A 24,843-nucleotide genomic window follows, 5' to 3' on the forward strand; every position below is an offset into this window, starting at 1 on the left:
ATTCTAGTTTCCTCAAATATCTGGCTACAATTCTCCAAACAAACATTTCCAACCTCCTTCGACCCTTCTAATTTAGACTCCCTAAGAACAAACACTCCCCATGAATATCCTTGGAAGGGACTATAACCAGGTCTTCCTCACCATCCAGTTGGCAGCCAAACTTCAGAGACTTGAATCTTGGGTCTCCCCACCTAACATCTATCTTGTCCAATATACCAGCTGGAGACCTCAAAATCAAACTAATGAAAAAGAGTAGAAGTTGACAACAAGGTAAACTGCTCCCAAAATGCTACATCAAAACCTCACACTTTAACTAAACATGAACCCCTCTCTTTCTTTCCTTTACTCTAGCGTTGGCTTGGAAAGATAATGCCACCATTTACGTCTCCCAGACCATTGCTAAGGGATTTTAAATGCTGGATTTTTCATCAAAAACTCTGATCTGGGGGGACCTAGGTAGTTCAGTCTGTTAAGCCTCTGCCTTTGGTCAGGTCATGGTCCCAGAATGCTGGGATCAAGCCTCAGGTCAGGCTCCCTGCTCAGCAGAGAACATGCTTCTCCCTCTCCCTCTACTGCTCCCCCTGCTTGTGCTCTCTCTCTCTGTCAGAGAGATGAATAAAATCTTTTAAAAAGAAACTCTGATCTGTCCATGATGCTAGAGACCCCCGGTCTGATTCCCTGTCTCAGGTTAACAACCCCAAACTTGGGTTACATGCGTCGTTCAGTCGGTTAATCATTCGACTCTTGATTTCAGCTCAGGTCATGATCTCAGTCATGAGATCCAGCCCTAAGTCAGGCTCTGCACTGGGGGGTGGAGCCTGCTTGGGATTCTCTCTCTCCCTCTCCCTCCGCCCCTCCCCCTCCCTTTCTAAAACAAAACAAAACACACCAAAAAAAAAACAAAAAAAAAAAAAACTTGGGGAACTTTGTGTCCAGACTCCATACAAAGAAAAGGACAAAGGCAAGGATAACCAGAATAAAAAAGCCTGTGTGGTCTACAGACCCTTAAAATTTTATTTTATGGGGCCTCCATGGCTGTCACCTTTACAGTACTGAGCCACAGATTCAAATGGGAATTACCAGGAGGCATTCATGATTCAAGATTTGCTTCCTTTGGCAGGGCCCTTCTTCCCTAGCCAACACCATGTGCTGCACCTGGATTAACACCCATGGGAAAGCTGAAACTCAGTTACATAAGATCACTGAGCAAGCCACTTGGCTTAAAAAGGTGACTCCTTCAATGGGGTCTTGCTTCAACTTACCTGATTTTTGATTGGTTTGGGGCTTAGGGACCATGGCTTAGAAGTAAACTGCAGACATTGGGAATTATCCTGCTTATCATAGTCATTATAGTCTCCCTAGCATGCTGTATTCTCTCAGAGGCTTTAAATTCATGTTTAATGACACTTACTACCAAGCAATTGATCTAAGACTGGAATATCAGTAAAGTAACAAAGAGAATGACCAAACCTTAAAAAATATGAACCTGAAGTTGTGTCCTGTGAATATCACAGAGATTAAGCAAAAAATGTCATTACCTATATACCACACAAAGGATCGACAAAAACTTCAAGAACTTCAGAACAATAGGTGGTAGTAACATTAATGCTTTAAATTTTTATCATGGGGCACCTGGGTGGCTCAGTAGGTTAAGCATCTGCCTTCAGCTCAGGTCACAATCTCAGGGTCCTGGGATTGAGTCCCATATGGGGCTCCCGGCTCAGCGGGGAGTCTGCTTCTGCCCCTCCCCCCACTCATGCATTCTCTCTCTCAAATAAGTAAAAAAAAAAATTGGGGGGGGGGGACGCCTGGATGGCTCAGTTGGTTAAGCGTATGCCTTCGGCTCAGGTCATGATCCCAGAGTCCTGGGATACAGTCCCGCACAGGCTCCCCGCTCAGTGGGGAGTCTGCTTCTCCCTCTGCCTGCCACTTGTGCTCTCTTGCTTGTGCTCTCTTCTCTCTCTCTCTGACAAATAAATGAATAAAATCTTTAAAAAAATTTTTTTAATCTCTAAATTTTTATGTCTCTTAGTTAATGTGAGAGTCTGATCAAAAGGAATGAAATGTTAAAAAAAAAAAAAAAAAAGGAACAAGAGACCCAAAGTGGAGTTCACTTGCCCTATGACAGCAAACCAAAAATTAATATCTAACCTAATTGCAGTTTCAGCCTCTCTCAGGGATGTAACCTTTACAACTCAATCTGGAATTACCTGATCAGCACTAGTGAGGTAATTTCCATGACAGGCTCCCACCCTTCCCCCAAAGGAAGGTGACCTTGCCTGAAACAATCCACTCTGTTAGAAACTTCCTTTTTCTGCCCCCCTTCTGCCTACAGAAGCACTCCATTCTGTACAGCTCTCCAGAACTCTTAACTACTTGCTAGAGGGAAGGCTACTCCATTCAAGAATCATTAAGTAAAGCCAATTACATCTTCACATCTACTCAGTTGAATTTTAACAAATATAAATCTGATATTAATAACTGTGTTTCTAGGGCGCCTGGGTGGCTCAGTTGGTTAAGCGACTGCCTTCGGCTCGGGTCATGATCCCGGAGTCCTGGGATCGAGTCCCACATTGGGTTCCCTGCTCAGTAAGGGAGCCTGCTTCTCCCTCTGACCCTCCCCCCTCTCATGTACTCTCTCTCTCTCATTCTCTCTCTCTCAAATAAATAAATAAATCTTTAAAAAAAAAAATAACTGTGTTTCTATACTGTTCTATTCACTTAAGATTATAAATAAGTCAATACCATTTTATTAGGTTAACAGCCAACTCACTTCTTTTTAAGACTAATGTGAAAAATAGTTTGGCTTGTTTACTCATAACAACAGATAATCAAAATACACAGGTCAAAATTAATTATTAAAATTTCAAATTCAATCAAGTCACAAATACATGCAACTTAAACATTTAACATGTAAGCATAAATAATTTGTCATGCCATTAAATTTTAAGGGCATTTTTCAGCAATTATGACAATAAAAATTCCTGAGGTTATCACTTATTTCTGAAATTACTGGTACTTTCATGCTCTTCTTTTTTGATAGGCATTTTGTGAGAGGTGAAGTAATGCATAAGAACCGCTAAACGACCTTGTTCCTGTTACAATATCCATTTTTGTAAAGGTAAAATCATGACTCTCATACAAATATGAAATGAACACACATCAAAGACTACTTAACTCATTAATTAATGAGTAATCCCGTAAAATATTACAATCAATTCAGAGGAGAATTCAAAATATCCCACATGTATTGGCAATCAGAAATGCTGAAATGAATTTCTAAATAGATACAAACTGGCCTTTTAAGGGGAGGAAGAAGTGAAATCAATTGTCCCTCCACCTGGAAATAATCATTGGCATATCTATGAAAAAGAATAATTTGGATTTCCAGCAGTGAACAGAGCTATAAAGTACTTCAAAGACAATGAAAGGTGCAAACTTCATAGAATCAGATAACCCAGAAGGATACAACACATTCCAGACAATCTAGTTTTCCATTGAAGGCACCCACTGTTTTTCCAAATCCATTTCAAGTCTTTCACATTTTTCCAGACAGTCCCAAAGTGAAGTACACTAGAATCAAGGAAAAGAAACAATCTTTTATTGAAATAAGTAAGATCAAAAGAAGACTGCCATGAGATAATTTGAAGGAAGGGTGCTACCAAACACTCCAGAACTAGAATTCATAATTAATGAAAATATAATTCTCCATGTATTCAGCATCAATCAGAGAAAGAAACCTAGCTCAAAGAACAGAAGGACAGGACTCTAGACTTCAGTCACCAGTACTCTCACAAAGCCATGTATCTTAAACCAATATAAGCGTCATGGTTGGCAGGAAAGGTACTTGATCACTTTGATGGGATGTGGGCCAGGAGTGAACGGCCAAGAAAGAATTCTTGAGACAAGGTGGGCGGCGGGGGGCGGCACACACCTGAATGGCTCAGTCTTGGCTCAGTTCATTATCCCAGGGCCCTGGAATCGAGCCCCACATCAGGCTCCTCCCTCAGTGGGGAGCCTGCTTCTCCCTCTCCCTCCGCCTGCCACTTCCCTTGCTTATTCTATCAAATAAATAAATAAAATCTCTAAAAAAAAAAGGCATGGGGATAGGACCCATGGGCAGAAAGAGCTGCACTGTGATTGTGAAGAGTGATATTTATATTTATATTTATATTTTTTTAAGCAGGCTCCATGCCCAGGGCAGAGCCCAACACGGAGCTCAAACTCAGGACCCTGAGATCAAAACCTGAGCTGAGATCAAGAGTTGGACTCTCAACCGACTGAGCCATCCAGGTGCCCCAATTATATACTTTAAAAGTGGGGTTGGTAGGGCGCCTGGGTGGCTCAGTTGGTTAAGCAACTGCCTTCAGCTCAGGTCATGATCCTGGAGTCCCGGGATCGAGTCCCACATCGGGCTCCCTGCTCAGCGGGGAGTCTGCTTCTCCCTTTGACCCTCTTCCCTCTCATGCTCTCTATCTCTCATTCTCTCTCTCTCAAATAAATAAATAAAATCTTTAAAAAAAAAATAAAAGCGGGGTTGGGTAGGCATAAAGGAAATTTCTAAAGGGATGTTCATAGGTTAAAGAAGGCTTACAGGATCCTGCAGGTCTGCCTATTGTCAAGCTAGGGTTGTTTTTTGCCTCCAGCAAAGCATTAACATTAAAGCAGTTGTGAATTCTTTGAGGAATGTCATACTTTACCTGTCTCAGGTATTTGTCAATGGGTTGCAAATTGTAAGGAAATTTAATTTTATCTACATTTCTTTTGAATTTGTTCTCATCAACCTGACTAGTGTTCTGGTTAAGGTGTAACCCCTCTTCTCACCTCCATCTTTTTAAAGTTAATTTCCAGCGGTGCCTGGGTGGCTCAGTCGTTAAGCATCTGCCTTTGGCTCAGGTCACGATCCCAGAGTGCTGGGATCAAGCCCCACACCGGGCTCCCTGCTCTGCGGGAAGCCTGCTTCTCCCTCTCCCACTCCCCCTGCTTTGAGTTCCCTCTCTCGCTGTGTCTCTCTGTGTCAAATAAAATCTTTAAATAAATAAATAAATAGTTAATTTTCAGAATTTGAAATCACTTTAACAAGCTCTAGATCAGGGCTCAGCAAACTTCAGCTGCCTCTCTTTGGAAATAAAGTATTATTGGAACACAGCCACACCCATTTATTTAAACACTGTCTTAAGGCTGTTTTTGTGTTACAGTGGCAAAATTTAGTAGTTAGAACAAAGACTGCACTGCCCATAAAGCCTAAAATATTTACTATCAGGCCCTTTGTAGAAAAAGTTTGCCAACCTCTGATCTAAATCAATCACTGCCAATACTTTCTAATCTCTGGACTCCTTTGAAGCACCAAAACCTTTTTCTGAATTCCTAATTGTACATTTTAAGACAGCTAATTGAGAAAATACAAATAGCAAAGGCTACTCTGAATTCAGTATTGCCTTTAAATACACGTACATTTTATGAATCTAACAGTATCTATACAAATCTGAAAAAAAAAGCATGTATGAACAAGTTATTTTTTTTACTTCGTCTACAGGTGTACATGTGATCTGGACCACGGACCTCCCTTGTATAGCAGAGGTGCAGGGGTACAGGAGCATCTGGCTTCAGGGATCCCAAACAGACCAGGTTTGGCCACTTGCATCTGACAAAATCCAAAGGCAGAGCGATGAGCAGTGGTGAAACAAGAAAAGAATTTATTTCAGTGAGGACAACACCAGCAAAACAGGAGACTAGCGTCTCAAAGACTGTCTCCAAAGTGCCAAAAATACTTCCAGGTTTATATAAGGAAAATGTGGAACAAAGGTTGGTGGGTCTGTGCAGGGAGGCAGTGAAGGTCAAGTCGATCATTGTCATGGAGTCAATCAGGCAGGGTCTTCCTGGCTCAGGGGTAGTTTCCTTTCCCCTCAGGGTCTTTTTCCTGAGTTAAGAGATAAGCTGGAAAGGAGAACTTATCAGTTAGAAAGTTTGAGGTCAAAATGGAGGTAGTTGAAGTCCTCTTCCATTTTGTCCACAAAACAGTAGGAAGCAGTGATCTGGTAGAAGCCACGGGCCTGGGACTCCAGACCCCTAAGGAGGGGCATTAGCTGGCTGGAATTAGTGGTCTCTGAAGAAAGTTTGATGAAACCAGTCCTCAAATGTTAGAAAAACTGCAAACAGAATCCAGCAACTACTGCAGGAAGGTACTACTGCTGCCAGGATGAAGAAGGGTTGTTAGGGTGGTACTCACAGGAACAGCAGAGAGAAAGGCCACAGGAAGCCAAGAAGAAAGAACAAGTCCCTCCCAGTCCCTCCAGCCTTTACTGCCCCCAATCTGCCAGCTACTGGGAGCAGCAGGCAGACAGGTGGCTTGCAGAGTCCCAGCTCCTGGGATCACAAAGCAGAAGAAACAAGATAGATGTGGAGCTAAAAGATAACTGGCAAAATACTTCCTGTTCTAAGGTCACATAAACTGTTTAAAATAATGTACAACTTTGTGCAGGGCATCAAAATCAGTATTAATCTGGAGCGCCTGGGTGGCTCAGTCGTTAAGCATCTGCCTTCAGCTCAGGTCGTGATCCCGGGGTCCTGGGATCAAGCCCCGCATCGGGGTCCCTGCTCAGCGGCAAGTCGGCTTCTCGAACTCTGCCTCTATGATCTCTCTCACCTTTGCTCTCTCTCTCAAATAAATAAAATCTTTAAAAAAAAAAATCAATCTGCATCTTCCACTTAATGATCTCCTACTACCCTGAGGAGTAAAAGTAATGATAGTAATTATCAGTAACTATCAGATAGTAATAACAACAATAACAAAAACCACACCTAACACTGATTTAGCATTTACTATATGTCTGGAACTGTTTTAAATAGCATATATGTATTAATTCATTTAATCCTTACAAAAGCCCCGTGAAGTAAGCAATGGTAATATTCTCACTTTATAGATGCCAGGATAAGGTACAGATCCTATGCTTTTGACCAATACATATGCTACAATGCCATGATACACAACTTTCTCTAAATTTAAGGCAACCTTTGAAGCACAACACTGCTTGAACACAACTTGCTTATATGCTTTTTTAAAGTTCATATCTGGATTTGTAGCTAGATAGAGTATCATTTTCTCATATGTGGAATATTTTTCAAGACTCTCTGCTGAGAACATCCAACCTGGCAACAAACTCCTGGTACCCCAAGCAATGAAGGATAAAATGGGCAGAAAATTAAGCAATGGAATAATCTTACACACTGCAAAATAAAACCACTACCTTCACTATTGTCACACTCAGAAATCAAAAGTAAGTTAATTCATGATAGATATGTATAAATTATTATTTCTATAGACTGAAGCTCAAAAATATCCTGGGGTGAGAATATAAAATAAAGAGTCCCTTATCTTTGAAACTAAATACATGTCAGGCACCTGGGTGGCTCAGCCAGTTAAGCATCCCTCTTCAGCTCAGGTCATGATCCTAGGGGTGCTAGGATCGAGCCCCACACCAGGCTCCCTGCTGAGCAAGGAGTCTGTTTGTCCCTCTGCCCCTCCCTGTCTGTGCTCTCTCTCTCAAATAAATAAGTAAAATTTAAAAAAACTAAATACATATCCTACATACAAACCTTGTACAAATGTAAATTGAATAAAATATTTTTTACTTTCACGGCGTCCAGGTGGCTCAGTCATTAAGCGTCTGCCTTCGGCTCAGGTCATGATCCCAGGGTCGTGGGATCGAGTCCTGCACTGGGCTCCCTGCTCAGTGAGCCTGCTTCTCCCTCTCCCTCTGCCTGCCACTCCCCCTGCTGTGCTCTCTCTCTCTATTAAATAAATAAAATCTTTAAAAATAATAATATATTTTTTTTTACTTTCTTGCAGTACTGTTAAACATAATTATATGTGTTTTTAGTGTCATGACAGGATTCAGGATTAGGAAAAGCCAATTTTAAAATACTGCTGCATCTAAAGTCACTATGTACAAAAAGTAATAAAATACTACACAAGAAACAAAATTTGGGGCTCCTGGGAGGCTTAGTAGGTTGGGCGTCCGACTCTTGGTTTCAGCTCAGGTAGTGATCTGTGGGTCCTGGAATTGAGCCCTGTGTTGGGCTCCTCACTCAATGGGAGTCTGCTTGTCTTCCTCTCCCTTTGCCCGTCTTCCTCTCCCTCTGCCTCTCCCCCTGCTCACGCACTCAAGCTCTCTCTCAAATAAATTTTTAAAAAATTTTAGCCAAATCAATACAAACTTCACAACTCCCTCTGTAAAATCAATCAAAATGCTGTGACAATGGTAGGAAAACAAGCACATTTGAAAACATTTTAACTAGGAAACATATGAATTAATTTCAGCTCTTCCAACTTCAACAAGAAATAAATATGTACTCCAGAGTAGAAGAGTAATCATGTGTCTGTATACCCGCTATCTTGTTTACCTACCTCATAAAGGGTAAAAATAAGTCTTTAAATTAAAAATCTTCTCCAAGTAGCCTTGAGTTCACAAATAGACATGACTTAAAACATAGCAGTGTAAAATGTCTCCAGACATTCAACTGTGTCAACTCTATTTCAAGAATAGTAAGCTCAAAATTATTATTTATTTAAAGTAAATACATACATTTTAGCCTCACAGGAAATTCAAGTGAAGAAGACGCCAATGAAGAATTTCTAGAGTCTGTTTTTTAACAACAAAAAAACATTTCAGGAAATTGTTTCACAAACCTAGCCTCAGGCTAAAATTCTGAATCAACAAATGATTTACAGTATTAATATGCTTTGTCTTTATTTAACAACTTTTAATTTGCACTATAAAGACTGATTCCTCCTTAACAGCAAAAAAGGAAGATATAAGCAGTGATTTTCTCCTGGTTGCTTAACACATTATATAGTCTGACCCCTCATTTAGACTTTCCCGCACCACCCCAGGGCTGGGGGAGCATGGGCCCATTCCTGCATGTGGTCATCACCAGTCTGTCTTCTCACGCTTGACTATTGTCTGTTCTCTCTGACTTATTTCCCCCCCACGACTGATGGCCCCTCACCCCACTGAGATGGTCATGTGAGAGGAGGAGTTTTTTTCCCCAGGAAATAGGGGCAATTGCCTTTTCCCCAGGGAATGTGTCCAACAGCTCTTGGTCAAAGCACTGTTTCCATAAACTATCTCTGGGGCACTCTAGGGCCCCCTCCCTCAGCACACTTCTGGGGAAAATGGCACTATAGTAACTCATGAGGATTTTACTTAGCAACAATAAATGGAGACAACCTAATAAAAAAACAAACAACACATCTATATCTTTGGGATAAATGCCTAGTAGCGCAATTGCTGGGTGGTAGTGAAAATAAGGGGCACATGCACCCCAATGTTCATAGCAGCATGTCCACAATAGCCAAACTGTGGAAGGAGCCGAGATGCCCTTCAACAGATGAATGGATAAAGAAGATATGGTCCATATATACAATGGAATATCACTCAGCCATTAGAAAGGATGAATACCCACCATTTGCATCAACATGGATGGAACTGGAGGGGATTATGCTAAGTGAAGTAAGTCAAGTAGCGGAAGGCAATTATCTTACTCATATTTCACTCATTCACTCATATGTGGAACATAAGGAATAGTGTGGAGGACAACAGGGGAGGGGAGGGAAATCTGAAGAGGGAGAAATCAGAGAGGGAGATGAACCATGAGAGACTGTGGACCCCAGAAAATGAACTGAGGGTCTCAGAAGGGAGGGGGGTGGGGGCGTAACACGGTGATGGGTATTAAGGAAGGCATGTGTTGTGACGTGCACTGGGTGTTATACACAACTAATGAATCACTGAACACTCATCAAAAACTAATGATGTACTATACAGTGGCTAAGTGAATAAAAAAAAAAAAAAGAGGGCGCCTGGGTGGCTCAGTCGTTAAGCGTCTGCCTTCAGCTCAGGTCATGATCCCGGGGTCCTGGGATCGAACCCCACTTCGGGCTCCCTGCTCAGTGGGGAGCCTGCTTCTCCATCTCCCTCTGCCTGCTACTCTGCCTGCTTGTACACTCTCTCTGTCAAAATAAATAAAATCTTAAAAAAAAAAACTGTAAACCAAAAAACAAGCTGTGATTTTATTTTACAATTCTTATTTCAGAGATATATACAAAATTAGAATCATTCCTTTACTATTCTAAAAATCGTGGTTTTTATATAGCCTCATTTCACTTAATACTTTTCTTCATTATCTGGTTTAATTCCCATGCTTCATTCAAGGAACATTTATGTCAGTTACTATATTATTAGTTTATTTATTTTTTTAAAGATTTTATTTATTTATTTGACAGAGACACAGGGAGAGAGGAAACACAAGCAGGGGGAGTGGGAGAGGGAGAAGCAGGCTTCCCACCAAGCAGGGAGCCTGATGCGGGACTCAATCCCAGGACCCTGAGATCATGACCTGAGCGAAAGGCAGCACTTAAACATCTGAGCCACCCAGGTGCCCCCCTATATTATTAGTTTAATAACAGTTTTGTAACCTCAAATACTTAAAAAATTAAACCATTTACATTGTAGTTAATTTTAACTTTTGACTGATAAAAAGTTACTAGAAAATAAAATTCAAGAATAAACATAGTATCAAATACTCATCCCTTTGTTCTATCATTATAGACTTAAATTCCAGAATACTGTGCCAACATAACCTTAAACCTCACAGTAAAAACTAGGTTTTAACAAGATGTTCAAGAGAATTGCCTATATTACTGTCTTGCAATAAATCTAACATTCAGTAGCAAAAGATAGTTATAATTGATCACTCTTTGCTTAATGATCTTTCAAATCAAAGACCCAACTAGTACAATGTTTAAGAACATAGACTCTAGAGCAAGAATGCTAACTCACAGTCCAGGATAACTCAACTTCCTAGCCGTGTGATCTTGACCAAATTACTTAATAACCTCACTGTACCTCAGTTTCCTCATGTGTAAAATGGGAATAACAACAGTACCTAATTCATGAGGTAGTTATGAGGACTAAATTAGTTAATATACAAAAAGGACTTAGAACAGTGTCTGACACCTAGTAAGCACAATACATTAGCTATAATAATCTGAAACCAATAGACCCTTATACTATGGAAGGAACACTGCCTCCATACAACTACTCTACAATTTACATGGTTCTTCCAAATATGCCTAATGGAAATTTTATTTTTTTTAAGATTTTTTATTTATTTATTTGAGAGAGAGAGTGCACGAGCAGTGGAGAGGGGCAGAGGGAAAGGGAGAGGCAGATTCCCTGCTAAGCAGGGAGGCCGATGCAGGACTCGATCCCAGGACCCTGGGATCACGACCTGAGCCAAAGGCAGATGCTTAACCGACTGAGCCACCCAGGAGCCCTGGAAATGTTATTTTTTTAATATAATTGGAATTTATGGCCAATTTCCTGAACAATTTTTATAGATGGTTTTCATAAATCTTTGTGGAGATTAGGAAGCTCTTGAATTTAACAAGAGCATTATTTGACAGAACAACTTTCAAAAAATGATGTTAATACATAAGCTAAAACCATAAGGATCCAAGACAGCACTCAGTACAAAAACATTACACGCAGAACAAAAGGAATTGTGGCACTGTTTTTAGTACTGTCTCAGGAAATTGTGCAATCTGCTGTATTACATTTTTCCTACCGATAAGAAACTACACACAAGGCTAAATGTCTAATAAAGGTGCCCGAATTCCAAAATCACTTTAGTAACATGCAAATTCCTGAGAGAACACACCCAGATGTGTAACCAGTTAACTCCAAAATAAAAGGTACTATCCCAACCCAAGTGCTTAGCCTTATTAAATATATATATATACTCCCCAATATCAAATTACACTAACAAAGTATCAGGAAACTAAGCTTCTAGTCTCAGAGGACAGGTCACCAGGAAAGTCTTATGGAGTTGACAGTTTCCTCTGTTCTACAACTTGGCACAGTAATCTTATAAGCACATGAGAGTCAATGTGTTTGCATTAAAAATGCTTACACTTACACTTAAAAATGTCATTTACAGGCCAGATTCTTTCAAAGAAAGTTCAGACATACATCCCAACATGATCATGTGACATTTAATTCACAGAAACTTTCTCATCCCTCTTAATTTCAGAGTGTTTTCTACATAAATGCTTAGTGAACATTTTATTTTAGATAATGTAAAGACAGATTCTACAAATCTCAACTACTTCTCAAAATACATCTAATTATTGCAAAGTGTTAATAATTTAAATCAAAATAATGAGAATATATGGATTTATTATTAGATTCAACTTTTCCATATGCCTGAAACTATTTATACATATACACTCTATTTTAACTATTACCTTTGGATTTAGTTTGTCACTCCATAAGACAGCTTTAGATGACAAGTATAATCCTGCTCATTTTACCATGTATCAGTGAAAACAAAAATGGGAAAGGGGCAAATAAAGACTATAGGAGAATACCTTTGTTTTTTCTTTAATGGCATTTTAAAAGATTAAACATTTTTTTTTAAGAAGTCTCCATGCCCAAAATGGGGTCTTAACTCACAACCCCGAGATCAAGAGTTGCATGCTCCACCAACTGAGCAAGCCAGATGCCCCTTTTCTTTTTATTTTCTACTTGATTTTTTTATACCTATAGTGAGATATATTTCACATACCATAAAATTCATCCTTTTAAAGTGTGCAGCTCAGTGGTTTTTTATTTATTCACAGAGTTTTATAACCATTACCACAATTCTAATATTTCTATCACTCCCAAAAGAAGCCCCATACCCATTAACAGTCATTCCCCACTCCTCCTCCCCAAGTCCCTGGCAAATACTAATCCACTTACTGTCTCTATGGATTTGCCTATCCTGAACATTTCATATAAATGGAATCATACGTGAACTTTTGTGAACTTTTGTGACTGGCTTCTTTCACTCAAAATGCTTTCAAGGTTCATCTGTACCATATGATGTGTTGATACTTCTTCCTTTCAAATGGCTGAATGATATTCCACTATACGAATACACCACATTTTATCCACTCAACAGTTAGTTGATACACTTACGGGTTGTTTCCATGTTGGGGCTATTATGAATAATGCTGCCATGAACATTAATGTACAAGTTTTTGTGTGGACAAATGCTTTCATTTCTCTTGGATATACACGTAGGAGTAGAATTACTGTGCCATATGGCCAGTTCATGTTCAGCATTCTGAAGAAATGTCAAAGTGTTTTCCTAAATGGCTGTACATTTTACATTCTCACCAGCAATGTGTGAGGACTCCAATTTCTCCACATCCTTATCAACACTTATTATCTTTTTTACTTTTAAGCCATCCTAGCAGGTGTCAAGTGGTATCTCATTGTGGTTTTGATTTGCATTTTCCTGAGGACTAATACCTTTTCATGTGTTTATTGGTCATTTGTACATATTCTTTGAGAAATGTCTATTCAAATACTTTGTCCATTTTTTAATTATTTTTTATCGTGAGTTGTTAGAGTTCTTTATATATTCTTGACACAACTCCATTATCAGATCAAGATTTTCAAATATTTTCTTCCATTATGTGGTATTTCTTCACTTTTTTTTTTTAAACAAGGAAGCCATAAGTGTATAAACCATTTATTAAAAGATAAGGCCTACAGATTTATTTCTTCTTGGACATAGTCACAGTGCAGCCACATTGGCCTGTGGTCTTGGTGTGCTGGCCTGGGACACAAAGTCCCCAGAAGGGACATAGCCCTCCGTGGGCTCAAATCTTCTTCATCCTAAGTCTTCATGAAATTTGTTGTCCAGACCATTGGCCAGGACCTAGCTGTATTTTCTATCCTTCACATTATTTTCTATGTTCCAGAACCAGTCTGGGATCTTATACTGGTGTGGATTCTGCATAATGGTGATCACACATTCCACCTCACCCTCAAGGAGCTCTCCAGACCCCTTGGTGAGGTCGATGTCTGCTTTCCTCAATACCACATATCTTTGCCCCACACCCTTAATTGCAGTGATGGCAAAGGCTATTTTCCACCGCCCATCAATATTGGTGTTGAGTACTGGAATTCTCAGGGATCACTAAAAACATGGCAGTGATTCTAGTGGCAGCATGCAGGCCTCCTTTAGAAGACCTCTTTTCACTTTCTTGATGCTGTCCTTTGACACACAAAAGTGTTTAATTTTAATTAAGTCCAATTTATCTATTTTCTTTTGTTACTTGTGTTTTTGGTATTATATTTAAGAAATCACTACCTATGGGGCACCTGCCTGACTCATTAGGTAGAACATGCAACTCTTGATCTCTGGGTCATGACCTCAAGCCCCATGTTGGGCATAGAAATTACTTTCAAAGAAATAAAATAGGGCTGCCTGGGTGGCTTAGTTGGTTAAGGGTCTGCCTTCAGCTCAGGTCATGATTTCAGGGTCCTGGGATCAAGCCCCATGTCGAGCTCCCTGCTCAGCGGGGAGTCTGCTTCTGCCCCTCTCCCTGCTCCTTCTCTCTCTCACTCACTCTCTCTCAAACGAATAAAATCTTTAAAGAAATAAATAAAATAAAAATCACTGCCTAATCCAAAGTCACAAAGATTTCCTCCCGTGTTTTCTAAAAAGTGTTTTATTGCTCTTGCTCTTATGTTTGGGTCTTTGAAGCATTTTGCATTCATTTTTGTGTATGGTGTGAGGTAGGGGTTCAAAATCATTCTTTTGCATGTGGAAATCTAGTTGTCCAGCACCATTTGTTTTTTTGTTTTTGTTTTTGTTGGTTTTTTTTTTAAGATTTTATTTATTTGAGAGAGAGAGCAAGAGAGCACAAGCAGGGGGAACAGTAGAGGGAGAGGGAGAAGCAGGCTCCCCGCCAAGCAGGGAGCCCAATGTGGGGCTCAATCCTAGGACCCTGAGATCATGACCTGAGCCAAAGGCAGACGCTTAACCATCTGAGCGACCCAGGCACCCTGTCCAGCACCATTTGTTGAAAAGACCATTCTTTCGGGGCGCCTGGGTGGCTCAGTTGGTTAAGCAACTGCCTTCGGCTCAGGTCATGATCCTGGAGTCCCAGGATCGAGTCCCACATCAGGCTTCCTGCTCAGCAGGGAGTCTGCTTCTCCCTCTGACCCTCTTCCCTCTCGTGCTTTCTATCTCTCATTCTCTCTCTCAAATAAATAAATAAAATCTTTAAAAAAAAAAAAAGGAAAAAGAAAAGACCATTCTTTCCCCCACTGAGTGGTCTTCACACCATTGTTGAGAATCAACTGACCATAAATGTGAGGTTTATTTCTGGACTCTCAATTCCATTGATCTATGTGATTCTTATGCCAGTACCACACTGACTTGAATACTGTAGTTTTATAGATTTTAAAATTGGAAAGTATGGGTGCCGGTGGCACAGTTGGTTGGGCAGCCAACTCTTGGTTTCAGCTCAGGTCGTGTTCTCAGGGTTATGGAATCAAGCCCTGCATTGGGCTCTGCACTCAGCATAGAATCTACATAAGACTCTCCCTCTCCCTTTGCCCCTCTCCCCTGCTCGCATGCACGTGTACACTCTCCCTCTCTCAAATAAATATTTTTTTTTTAATTGGGAAGTGTGAGTCTTCTAAGTTTGTTCTTCTTTGTCAAGATTGTCTTGGCTATTCTGGGTACCCTATACCTCCACATGGATTTTAGGATCACCTTGTAGATTTCTACAAAAAAGGCAGATGAGATTTTTATAGGGAATGCACTTAATCTGTACATCACTTGGGGAAATATTGCCATCTTAATACTGTTAAGTCTTCTGGTCCATGAACATGGGATATCAAAATTAGACTTACTCTTATTTTAAAATTACATTCCTTAAACTGCTCAGTCCAACTGCTAAAACAAAATAACCAAAAAAAAAAAAAAAACCCCAAAAAACAAAAAACAAAAAACCTTCAACCCCAAAGAACAGAATCCATTCCAGCTTTACTCGATGCTGGAGTTCAATCACAAAAGAAAGAAAAGTGATCAGTTACACAGAGATCCCAAAAATATTTTTTAGAATGTTTGCCCTTTAAACCTAACCATTATCCTCTTCTCCCCTCCCATTTTCACTTTCTACTTATTTGGCCTATTACTTTCCAATACATATTTTTCTTTTAGTCTATTCTATCATTACTTTCCCCTCTTCATCTTTCAAAAACTATTTTTTCTTGTGTCTAATCTAAAAATGAGCACTAATGACTTTCTATATGCATGATTTGGCAAATATAACTATCAAGGTTAATTTGATTTTTCCTTTTATGATAACTAAACACTAGAGAATAATCTTAGTAATTCTCATCTTCATCAAAGTGATATTCTTTATGCAATTCTACAAGTGCAATGAATATTAATAATAAATTTTCCCTACCAATTGCTGACCCAAGTCTACAGTAAGTTGAACCACTACCATGGCAATTTTTGAACTTCCACTACGGCAAACTTAGCCAGTGATAGCATGGAAATGCCAAATGGATAATCATGGAATGGGAAGCCACATACAATAATATGCCTTCCCTTATTTAACAGTCAGAGCTAACCTATTTTTTACTCTTGCAAAATTACAACACAAAGTCAGGTTTGCTGTGTTATTTGGACCATCTACTATTTCTTAGCAATCCTGTTCTTCATCCACAAAATAGTACCACATCCTCATTACAAATCATCAATTATTTGTCAACTAGAATTTCAACAAATCACATTTCAGATTGCTACAAGTTACTTTTACACTATTAATCATTTAAAATAATGCATGTCAGGGGCACCTGGCTGGCTCAGTCAGTAGAGCATGTGACTCTTGATCTCAGGTCCGTGAGTTCAAGCCCCACACAGGGCACAGAGCTTACTTAATTTAAAAAAAAAAAAAAAAATCCCACTAAAATAATAAATGTTCTTCAGACTGAAATATCCTCTCCTAGAGACGAGAGAGAGAGAGAGAAAGTGGAGGAGGCAACAGAGGGAGAGAGAGAATCTCCAGCAGACTCCACACTAAGTGTGGATCCTGACATGGGGCTCCATTTCAGGACCCTGAGATCATGACTGGAGCCAAAATTAAGAGCCAGACACTTAACTGACTGAGCCATCCAGGCGCCCCACACTTTTATTATTTTTAATAATACTTACAAATGCATTGTCGAATACCTATGTAGTAGCCTAGATTTAGCAGACCTTCACAATTGTGTGGTGTGAGAGACTCTTTCACTATTCCTCAAGCACTCACAGGGATGTCTTAGATCACAGAAAAGTAAGAGAGACAGGAAGAGGTTTGAGGTTTTTGCTTGTGGCTTTTCTTTGTTGGTTTTGGGTTTGGGGGAGGGTGGGTCTGTCTATGCTTTGGGGTTTGTTTGTTTGCAGGGTTTTTTTTATTTTGTTTGTTTGGGTTTGGTGTTTTGTTTGCTTTTTGTTTTTTGGCCTGCTTTTAAATGGAGTTATATAGCAGAAGAAGATAAACAACAAATATCAAATCCCCACCACATGTAAGGCATTGTTCTTAATATCTATCAACATTTTCTTTAACAGTTCTTTGGGATGGGGATTACTCCTCCATTATACATACAGGAACACTGAGATGTATAACAGTGAGGAATTGTCAAAACTCTTACAACAAGTAGAAGAGCCAAAACCTAGAAACTTGAACAGACTACCACTAAATGATGAGATTAAAAAGATTTATCCAAAACTCAACTATATTTCTTCTACAGACTAGCAATGAACCAGTGATAAACAATGACAATATGAAATTAAAAAAAACAGTTCCATGTAGAGTAGCATCACGTAAAATAAAATACTTAGGAATAAATTTTTGAAAGAAGTGCAAGACTTGGACCTGAAAACTACAAAACACCATTGAAAGGACAGATTAAACACAATCTCTATAAAAATCCCAGCTAACTTTTGGCAAAAATTTAAAAACTGATCCTAAAATCCATGTGTAAGGGACTGAGAAAAGCCAAAACAGCCTTGAAAAAAAACAAAGTTACAAATACATTTAATTTCAAAACCTATTACAGAGCTACTATAATCAAATAGTTTTGTACTGGCATAAGGATAGACAATAGAATAGAATTGAGAGTCCAAAAGTAAAACCTAACATATAGTCAGCTGGGTTTCAATAGGGTGCAAAGACCATTCAATGGGATAAAAACAATCCATTCAATATATAGTGCTGGGACAAATGGATCACCACATGCAAAAGAATGAATTGGTCACTACCATACACCACACACAAAAATTAACTCAAAATGGATCAAAAACCTAAATATAAGGGCTAAAGACAGAAAATTCTTAGAAGAAAGCATAGGGGTAAATCTTCATGACCTTGAATTTTGCAATGGATTCTTAGCTATGACACCAAAAGCATGAACAACAAAAGATAAAACAGATAAACTGGACTTCATCACAATTAAAACTTTTTTTTTTTTTGGCAACAAAGTACATTATCAAAAAAGTGAAAAACATACAGGAGAAAATATTTGTGAATCAAATATCTGACTAGGGTTTAGTATCCAGAATATTTAAATAACTCCTACAACTCAATATAAGACAAATAATTTAAAAATGGACCCAAAAAATGGACAAAGGATTTTAACAGACATTTTCCAAATAGCCAATAAGCACCAAAAAATATCCCCAACATCATTAGTCATCAAGGAAATGTAAGTCAAAATTGCAATGAGATACCATTTTATACCTATTAGGATGGCTAAAGTTAAAAAAAAAAAAAAGACAATAACAAGTATTGGCAAGGATGTAGAGAAACTGGAACCCTCATAATTTGCTGGTGGAAATGTAAAACAACGTAGTACCTTAGGAACAGTCTGTCAGCTCCACAAAAGGTTAGAAAAGAGTTACCATATGACCCAGCAATTAGGATATACCCAAGAGAAATTAAAACATAACATCCACACTAAAACTTATACATAAACATTCACAGCAGCATTATTCATTATAACCAAACAGTGGAAAAAACCTACATGTCTATCAAGGGATAAATAAATAAACAAGTGGCACCTGGGTGGCTCAGTTGGTTAAGCACATGACCGCAGCTCAGGTCATGATCTTAGCTCAGGTCATGATCTTGGGGTCCTAGGGTCAAGCCCTGCATTGGACTCCTCACTCAGGGTGGGGGGCTTCTACTTGTCCCTCTGCCCCTCCTCATGCTCCTATTCCATCTCTCTCTTTCTCTCCCTCTCTCAAATAAATAAAATCTTTTTTAAAAAATGGATAAACAAAATGTAGTATATCCATTCAATGGAATACTACCCAGTAAGAAAAAGGAATGAAGTACTTATACATGCTACAACATGGATGAACCTTTAAAAATCATTGGTCTAAGTGAGAAGCCAGACTACATATTGTAAGATTACATCATGTGAAATGTCCAGAATAGCGAAATTTGTACAGACAGAAAGTAGGTTATTGCCAGCAGGTGGGAGAAAAGTGAACAAGGAATGTTCATGTGTATGGGATTTCTTTGAAATATGATGAGCAGATAATGGTGGTGTTGGACATATAGTGAATATTCACTACAAACTATGAAACCGTACATCGAAACAGTTGATTTTACGGTAGGTGAATTATACCTCAAAAAAGCTGGGTTTGTTTTGTTTTCTTTTTAAGACACTTAAAAAAAAGTGATGGGGAATGTAATATACTACACAGTGACTATGGTTAATAATACTGAATTGTATATTTGAAAGTTAAGAGAGTAGATCTTAAAAGTTTTTATAAGAAAAGAAATTGTAATTATGTGTGATGACGGATGTTAACTAGATTTATTGCTGTGATCATTTTGCAATATATACAAATATTACATCATTATGTCCTAGATCTGAAACTAATGTTATATGTCAATGGTATCTCAATTAAAAAAAAAGAATTTTTAAAAAATCCAAATAAACTGCAAAAATGACACACAGAATAAAACATCTAATTTTTCTATTTTTCTTCAGATGCAATCTCAACTTCTAAAGTCTTGTCTTTCTAAATATTTATATTTTTTCTACTCAAAAAATACAGAAATGAAATCAACTCTTGAAATTCAAAAAACATGAAAAAAACAGCCCCTGAAATATCAAATAACTTTCAAACAATTCTATTTTAGCACTGACTCTGAACTAAACATAAATCTCAATTTCAAAATATTACATAAAAACTACAAATACTCAGGTCTAAGCAAATTGCCAACTTTTCTGAATAAACAGTAATTCAGATTTGCTTTGATAAAATGTAAATATTTACCTGCCTGGAAGGAAAAAAATCCTATAAGCCTAGTGTTCCCAAATGATGAAGAGAAAGAAGCATACATTTTTAATTCAGGTTTTGTTTTAGAATTAATTTTAACCTAGCTAGGGTATACATAGTTGATGGTTTATACTAAGCAATGTATACTCTGATTTTGCCTAGAACATACTGAAAACATGGCAATATAAACACTCACAGAAGTTGGGACCAGAGTAAACAATCACATTTTACAGTCTCACAGAGATATTAATCTCAAAAGCTCCTGAAAATGTCTCAAGAGCTCCTATTTTGGAAACTCTCTAAGTTATTCAGTCTTCTTACAAATACTGAATGACCATCTACCATGTGCCAAGCACTACGCCTGGTACCAGGATGCCATGGTGAACTATAAACAGAACAGGTCCCTGATCGCTGGAAGCTTACTCTAAAATAGTGCCTGCCGAATCCGCCTGATCATAACAACTTGAGAGTTTGTTAAAAATTCAAAATCTGGTCCTCTGCCTTGGAGAGTTTGAGTCTGTGGCCTGGGAAGAGCTGTGACGCCGGCATTTTTATCAAGCTACAGATTATTCCTATGCCTGGGCAGTTTGGGGAGCCAAATCCTCAGGGCCATCCCATCTCATCCTCTGAGAGCCACACCTCCAAAGTCCATTTTGCTCAGCATCCTTCACCCTGACCGATACCCCAAAGACACTACGAAGCTGGGGTGGATGTCAAGCATTCCAAAATCACTGTGCTGAGACACCGCCAGACTTGGTTCCTTCCAGGGACCCACAGCTTACTCCCTGTGATTCCACCTGGGGCTGTCTGCACCTGAGTCTCTCAGGGCGGCACCGACACCTGCCTCCAAGCAGCTGCCATCTACCTCTCCCGTGGGCCCTGGGCCGGGGCAGCCGCCGCCCCGCAAAGGCGAAGGCAACAGTGGAGACCTGGTGCTCATTAGGCGCCGACTGTATACCGCCGCCCCCCCACCCCCCCGCCACCGCGCGCGCGCACACATACTCTATCCGAAACCCAGCCGGGCTGGCGGCGGACCGAATCCCGCCGCAGAGCAGCGCGAGGCAGGACATCTCGAACCCGGACGGTGGGGCGGGTTCCGCCTCGCGGCCGCTCGTCAGCTTCCAAGGCCCGGCCCGGCTCGCACCGACGGAGTTTCACAAAGAAAGTCTCCCGGCCCGCGCCCCTCACGCACTCACCGGCGCCGGCGCCGGCGGCGACTCGGGCTCCCGCCGCCTACGGCTCCGTGCCGGAGTCGGCCCCGGTGCTGGCTCGGGCGCCGGCGGCGGCGACTGCTCCATCCCCGCGGGGCCCGGGCCGCGTCCGCCTCGAGCTAACGGTCCCGCCAGCTAGGCGCGCGCGCCGGATCCGCGCGCCATGTTCCCGCCGTACCGCGCGCCGCCGCGACAACCCACACCACTCCCCCCCACAGCCGCGCACGCGCGCACTCGCCGCACCAGCTCCCCGCGCGCCTCCGCGGGTCCCCCCAACCGCGCAAGCGCGCACTCGCCGCGCCCCTTCCCCGTGCGCCCCGCCTCGCGCCCTCCAGAGCCGGCCGCTGTTCCCGGCGTCGCGCCCACCCCCTCCGCACCCGTCCGGCCTGGCTGGAGCGCTCGCCGTTCTGGACTTGGCGCCGCCGCCTGCCGCACTGCGGACGACCCCCGGGCTGGCCCCTAGGCAACTGCCCCGCGTTGCCCCATATACTTCACAGGTCACGTCGGCCTTGCGGCGAGGGTCTGAGCGAGGAGGGAATTACCCCCAAAAAGTGCCGGGGGAAGAACGCTACTAAGGTGATGAGATCCCCGTCATGGAAGTGTGCAAGCACGTGTGCGAGAGTAAGTGGCACAGTGAATGCCCATGTCCCTGGGACAGCCAGACTCAGTGGAGAACCTGAGGTCGAGTCCCACATCTCCACTAACCTTTGCGTGATTAAGGTCAGGTCTCTGGGGGCCTGTTTCTCCTTAATCAGGAAGGCCGATAACCAAGGCGTGTTGGGAGGACTCAAAACAATCAGGATGGTGTCAGCACAGCTCCTAGTACTTACTGAATGGTTATCAGGTGACAAGACCAAAGTAGTATTGTGTACTCGTTAAAACCAAGGGCTCTAGAGAAGAGAAATCTCAGTTCAAATCTGGCCTCCACCTCTTGCACACTGGGAAACCATTAATAGGTCACTTGACTGAAGCAGAAAGCCTTGATTTCTAAATCAGCAAATGAGAGAGTGGCAGTAATACTTCACAGGGTTGAGGTGAGCTCTCACATGATGCACGTCCCTCCTTGAGCAAGCCTGGCAGCACACTTTCCAGGCTTCGCTGGTATAATTCTGGCCCTTTCCTTCCAAGACTCCTAAAAGCTTAAAGAAAGGGGCTCTGCTCCCAAACTCTGTGGTATAATTAGCTGGGAGGGGCTCACTCAACCTTGGGGCTGTAGGGACTGTTACTTCCCACATCTTCGCTTTCCATTCTTTGCCCCAAACCTCTCTGAAAACCCTAAAGTTGGCAGAAAAACAACAGCAGCAAATGTTTTTCCCTACTAGAAAAAAAAATCTCCAAGGATCTCTTGGAGTTTGTAAATGGTTGAATTTATTAATTTGGCCTTTTCCAGATACTAGTGACAGTAGTAATAATAATTCAACCAGGAGTAAAAAAGAAACAAATTGCCAAGTCTCGGGGTGGTAGCTCACTTCAGGCATATAGCTGGATCCAGGTGCTCAATGACCCAAATCTTCAATCTCTTTCAGCTCCCTTCTCTCTTCGATGACCTCTCATGCAGGCTCTCCAGTGTCCCAGGCAGCACCTAGCTCATATCTGACCAGGAAAACAGGAGCTGTTTGACAATAATTCCAGCCAGTCTCAGGGCTGACTTTCATTGCAATTTTTTAGGTCCGAAGTCCCTACTTGAGCCAATCACAGCAAGATTGGCCAAACCTGGCTATACTGAGCCCCTCTAGAAAGGAGATGGGGCCAGGGTGAGTGGGAGGAGGGATACCTCCCCCAGAAAAAGTGATGCAGTTATCACAAGAGGCATCAGATGAGGACAGGCACAAATAAAAGGTGTCCACTGCACCTATCTAGGCATGCAGCAGGTCAACCATGGAACAATATGCCTGTTCTACAGAAGGGAGTGGCAGTTACTTCAGGCACTGGGAAATGCCCCTCTACCTCTGCTCCCACCATCCACCTAGTCCTGACATTTCCCAAGTGTTAGGTCAAAGGCATCTCAATTATCTGCCCATCTTGTGTGTGCCCCCGCCACCCCAGAAACTGATTATATTACGTCCCTGCTCAAGAATTTTCCATGGCACCCTCTGGCTACTTATGTGTGATCCTCACGCCTTTAAGGATGGAAGCCAACATTGACAGACCCCTTATCACACACCAGGCACTTTAAATGACCTTCCCCCATTCAATCCTCACAAACACCATATGAGGCTGCTACTCTTACTGCACGCACTTTATAGATAGGGACATAAAAGTTCAGCAATTTCAAAGCCAAAGTCAGGAAGTGCAGAGTGCTCAGATTGGCACAGTATTGTTTTTACCCCTAATGTTGCCATCCCAGCTCCATTTGCTCATTTTTTCAAAGTCCTGGGCCCACCTCCAGGTAGGAAGCTAGTGGGAGGAGCTCCACCAGGGAAGGAACCCCTTGTACCCCTTCAGCTTCATAGTCAGGGGGCAGGCAGACATTTAGCGTTACCAACTCCCCCTTTCCTCCATAACTTCATGGGATAAGGGAAAAGAATTGCCTCAAAAGAAAACTGGAGTGAGGTCAGTAAGAAGTGGATGCTGGGTGGCCCCAAATAAGCAGCTGACATTTTGTATTAGTTTCCTATGGCCTCTATTGCCACAAATTGGGTGGCTTAACACAAACTTGTTCCTATAGTTTTGTAGGTCAGAAGTCTGAAATCATTTCCACTAGTGAAAGTGAAGGAGTAAAGGACTGGTCCCTTCAGGAGAGACTGAGGGGGAGAATCCATTTCCTTTCCTTTTTTCAGCTTCTCATGGCCGCCTGTATCCCTTGGCTTGTGGCCCCTTCTTCCCTCTTCAAAGCGGCTCACTCCATTCTCTTCTAACTCTGACTGCTTCTGTGTGTGTCCCTCTCAAAGAAACTGTGATGACATGCCTGTCCCAGAACGCCACCCAGAAGAGACAGGATAATCTTCCCATCTCAGGATCCTTAATCATATCTGCAAAGTCTCTTTTGCCATGTAAAGGAACTATTCATATTCTGGGGATGAGGATGAGGTCATCTTTCGGAGCCATTATTCTATCTACTATGGTCGGTATAATCAGAAGGAGCGAATATAAAGTGCTCTGGAAACAGAGAAGGGCTGGCTGGCTCTGCCCCAAGAGGGGAAAAATACCCTTAAGAAACCACAGCCTTCACATTAAATATTCAAATGAGCTAAAAAACCCATCTAACTTGGCAATCTCCACCTCATTCTTTTAAATATGCAAACCACTTAAATCCCCATCTAGCCCCCCCAAGCCCCTGCACGCGCGCACGTGCGCGCACACACACACACACACACACACGGCCAGCCAAGCTTCAGAATGCTTGCACACCCCTCTAATGGAAATTGCCAACCACCACCCAACTGCCCACGGCAACAGCTGTGTACCCCGACGCCCTGGCTGGCTCATCAGTGGCATCAGAACC

General features: G+C 41.3%; 1 protein-coding gene across 3 annotated transcripts in view; it reads right to left on the bottom strand.

Moving 5' to 3' along the window:
- Window positions 1-21,558, bottom strand: part of TTC28 (tetratricopeptide repeat domain 28) — a 659,289-nt gene extending 637,731 nt beyond the window's left edge. For 2 of the 3 annotated variants that reach the window (XM_027575252.2, XM_027575251.2), the window contains exon 1: window positions 21,384-21,558. In XM_027575252.2, the coding sequence (XP_027431053.1) occupies window positions 21,384-21,485 (102 nt within the window). In that variant the 5' untranslated portion in view covers window positions 21,486-21,558. Of the gene's footprint in view, window positions 1-8,585; window positions 8,643-21,383 lie in introns of all 3 variants that reach the window. The other variant, XM_027575253.2, reaches the window with a different exon arrangement.
- Between the last annotated feature and the right edge of the window lie 3,285 nt (window positions 21,559-24,843).

This window comes from Zalophus californianus, chromosome 14 (genome assembly GCF_009762305.2).
Source record: "Zalophus californianus isolate mZalCal1 chromosome 14, mZalCal1.pri.v2, whole genome shotgun sequence".
In the NCBI taxonomy this organism is placed as follows: Eukaryota; Metazoa; Chordata; class Mammalia; order Carnivora; family Otariidae; genus Zalophus; species Zalophus californianus.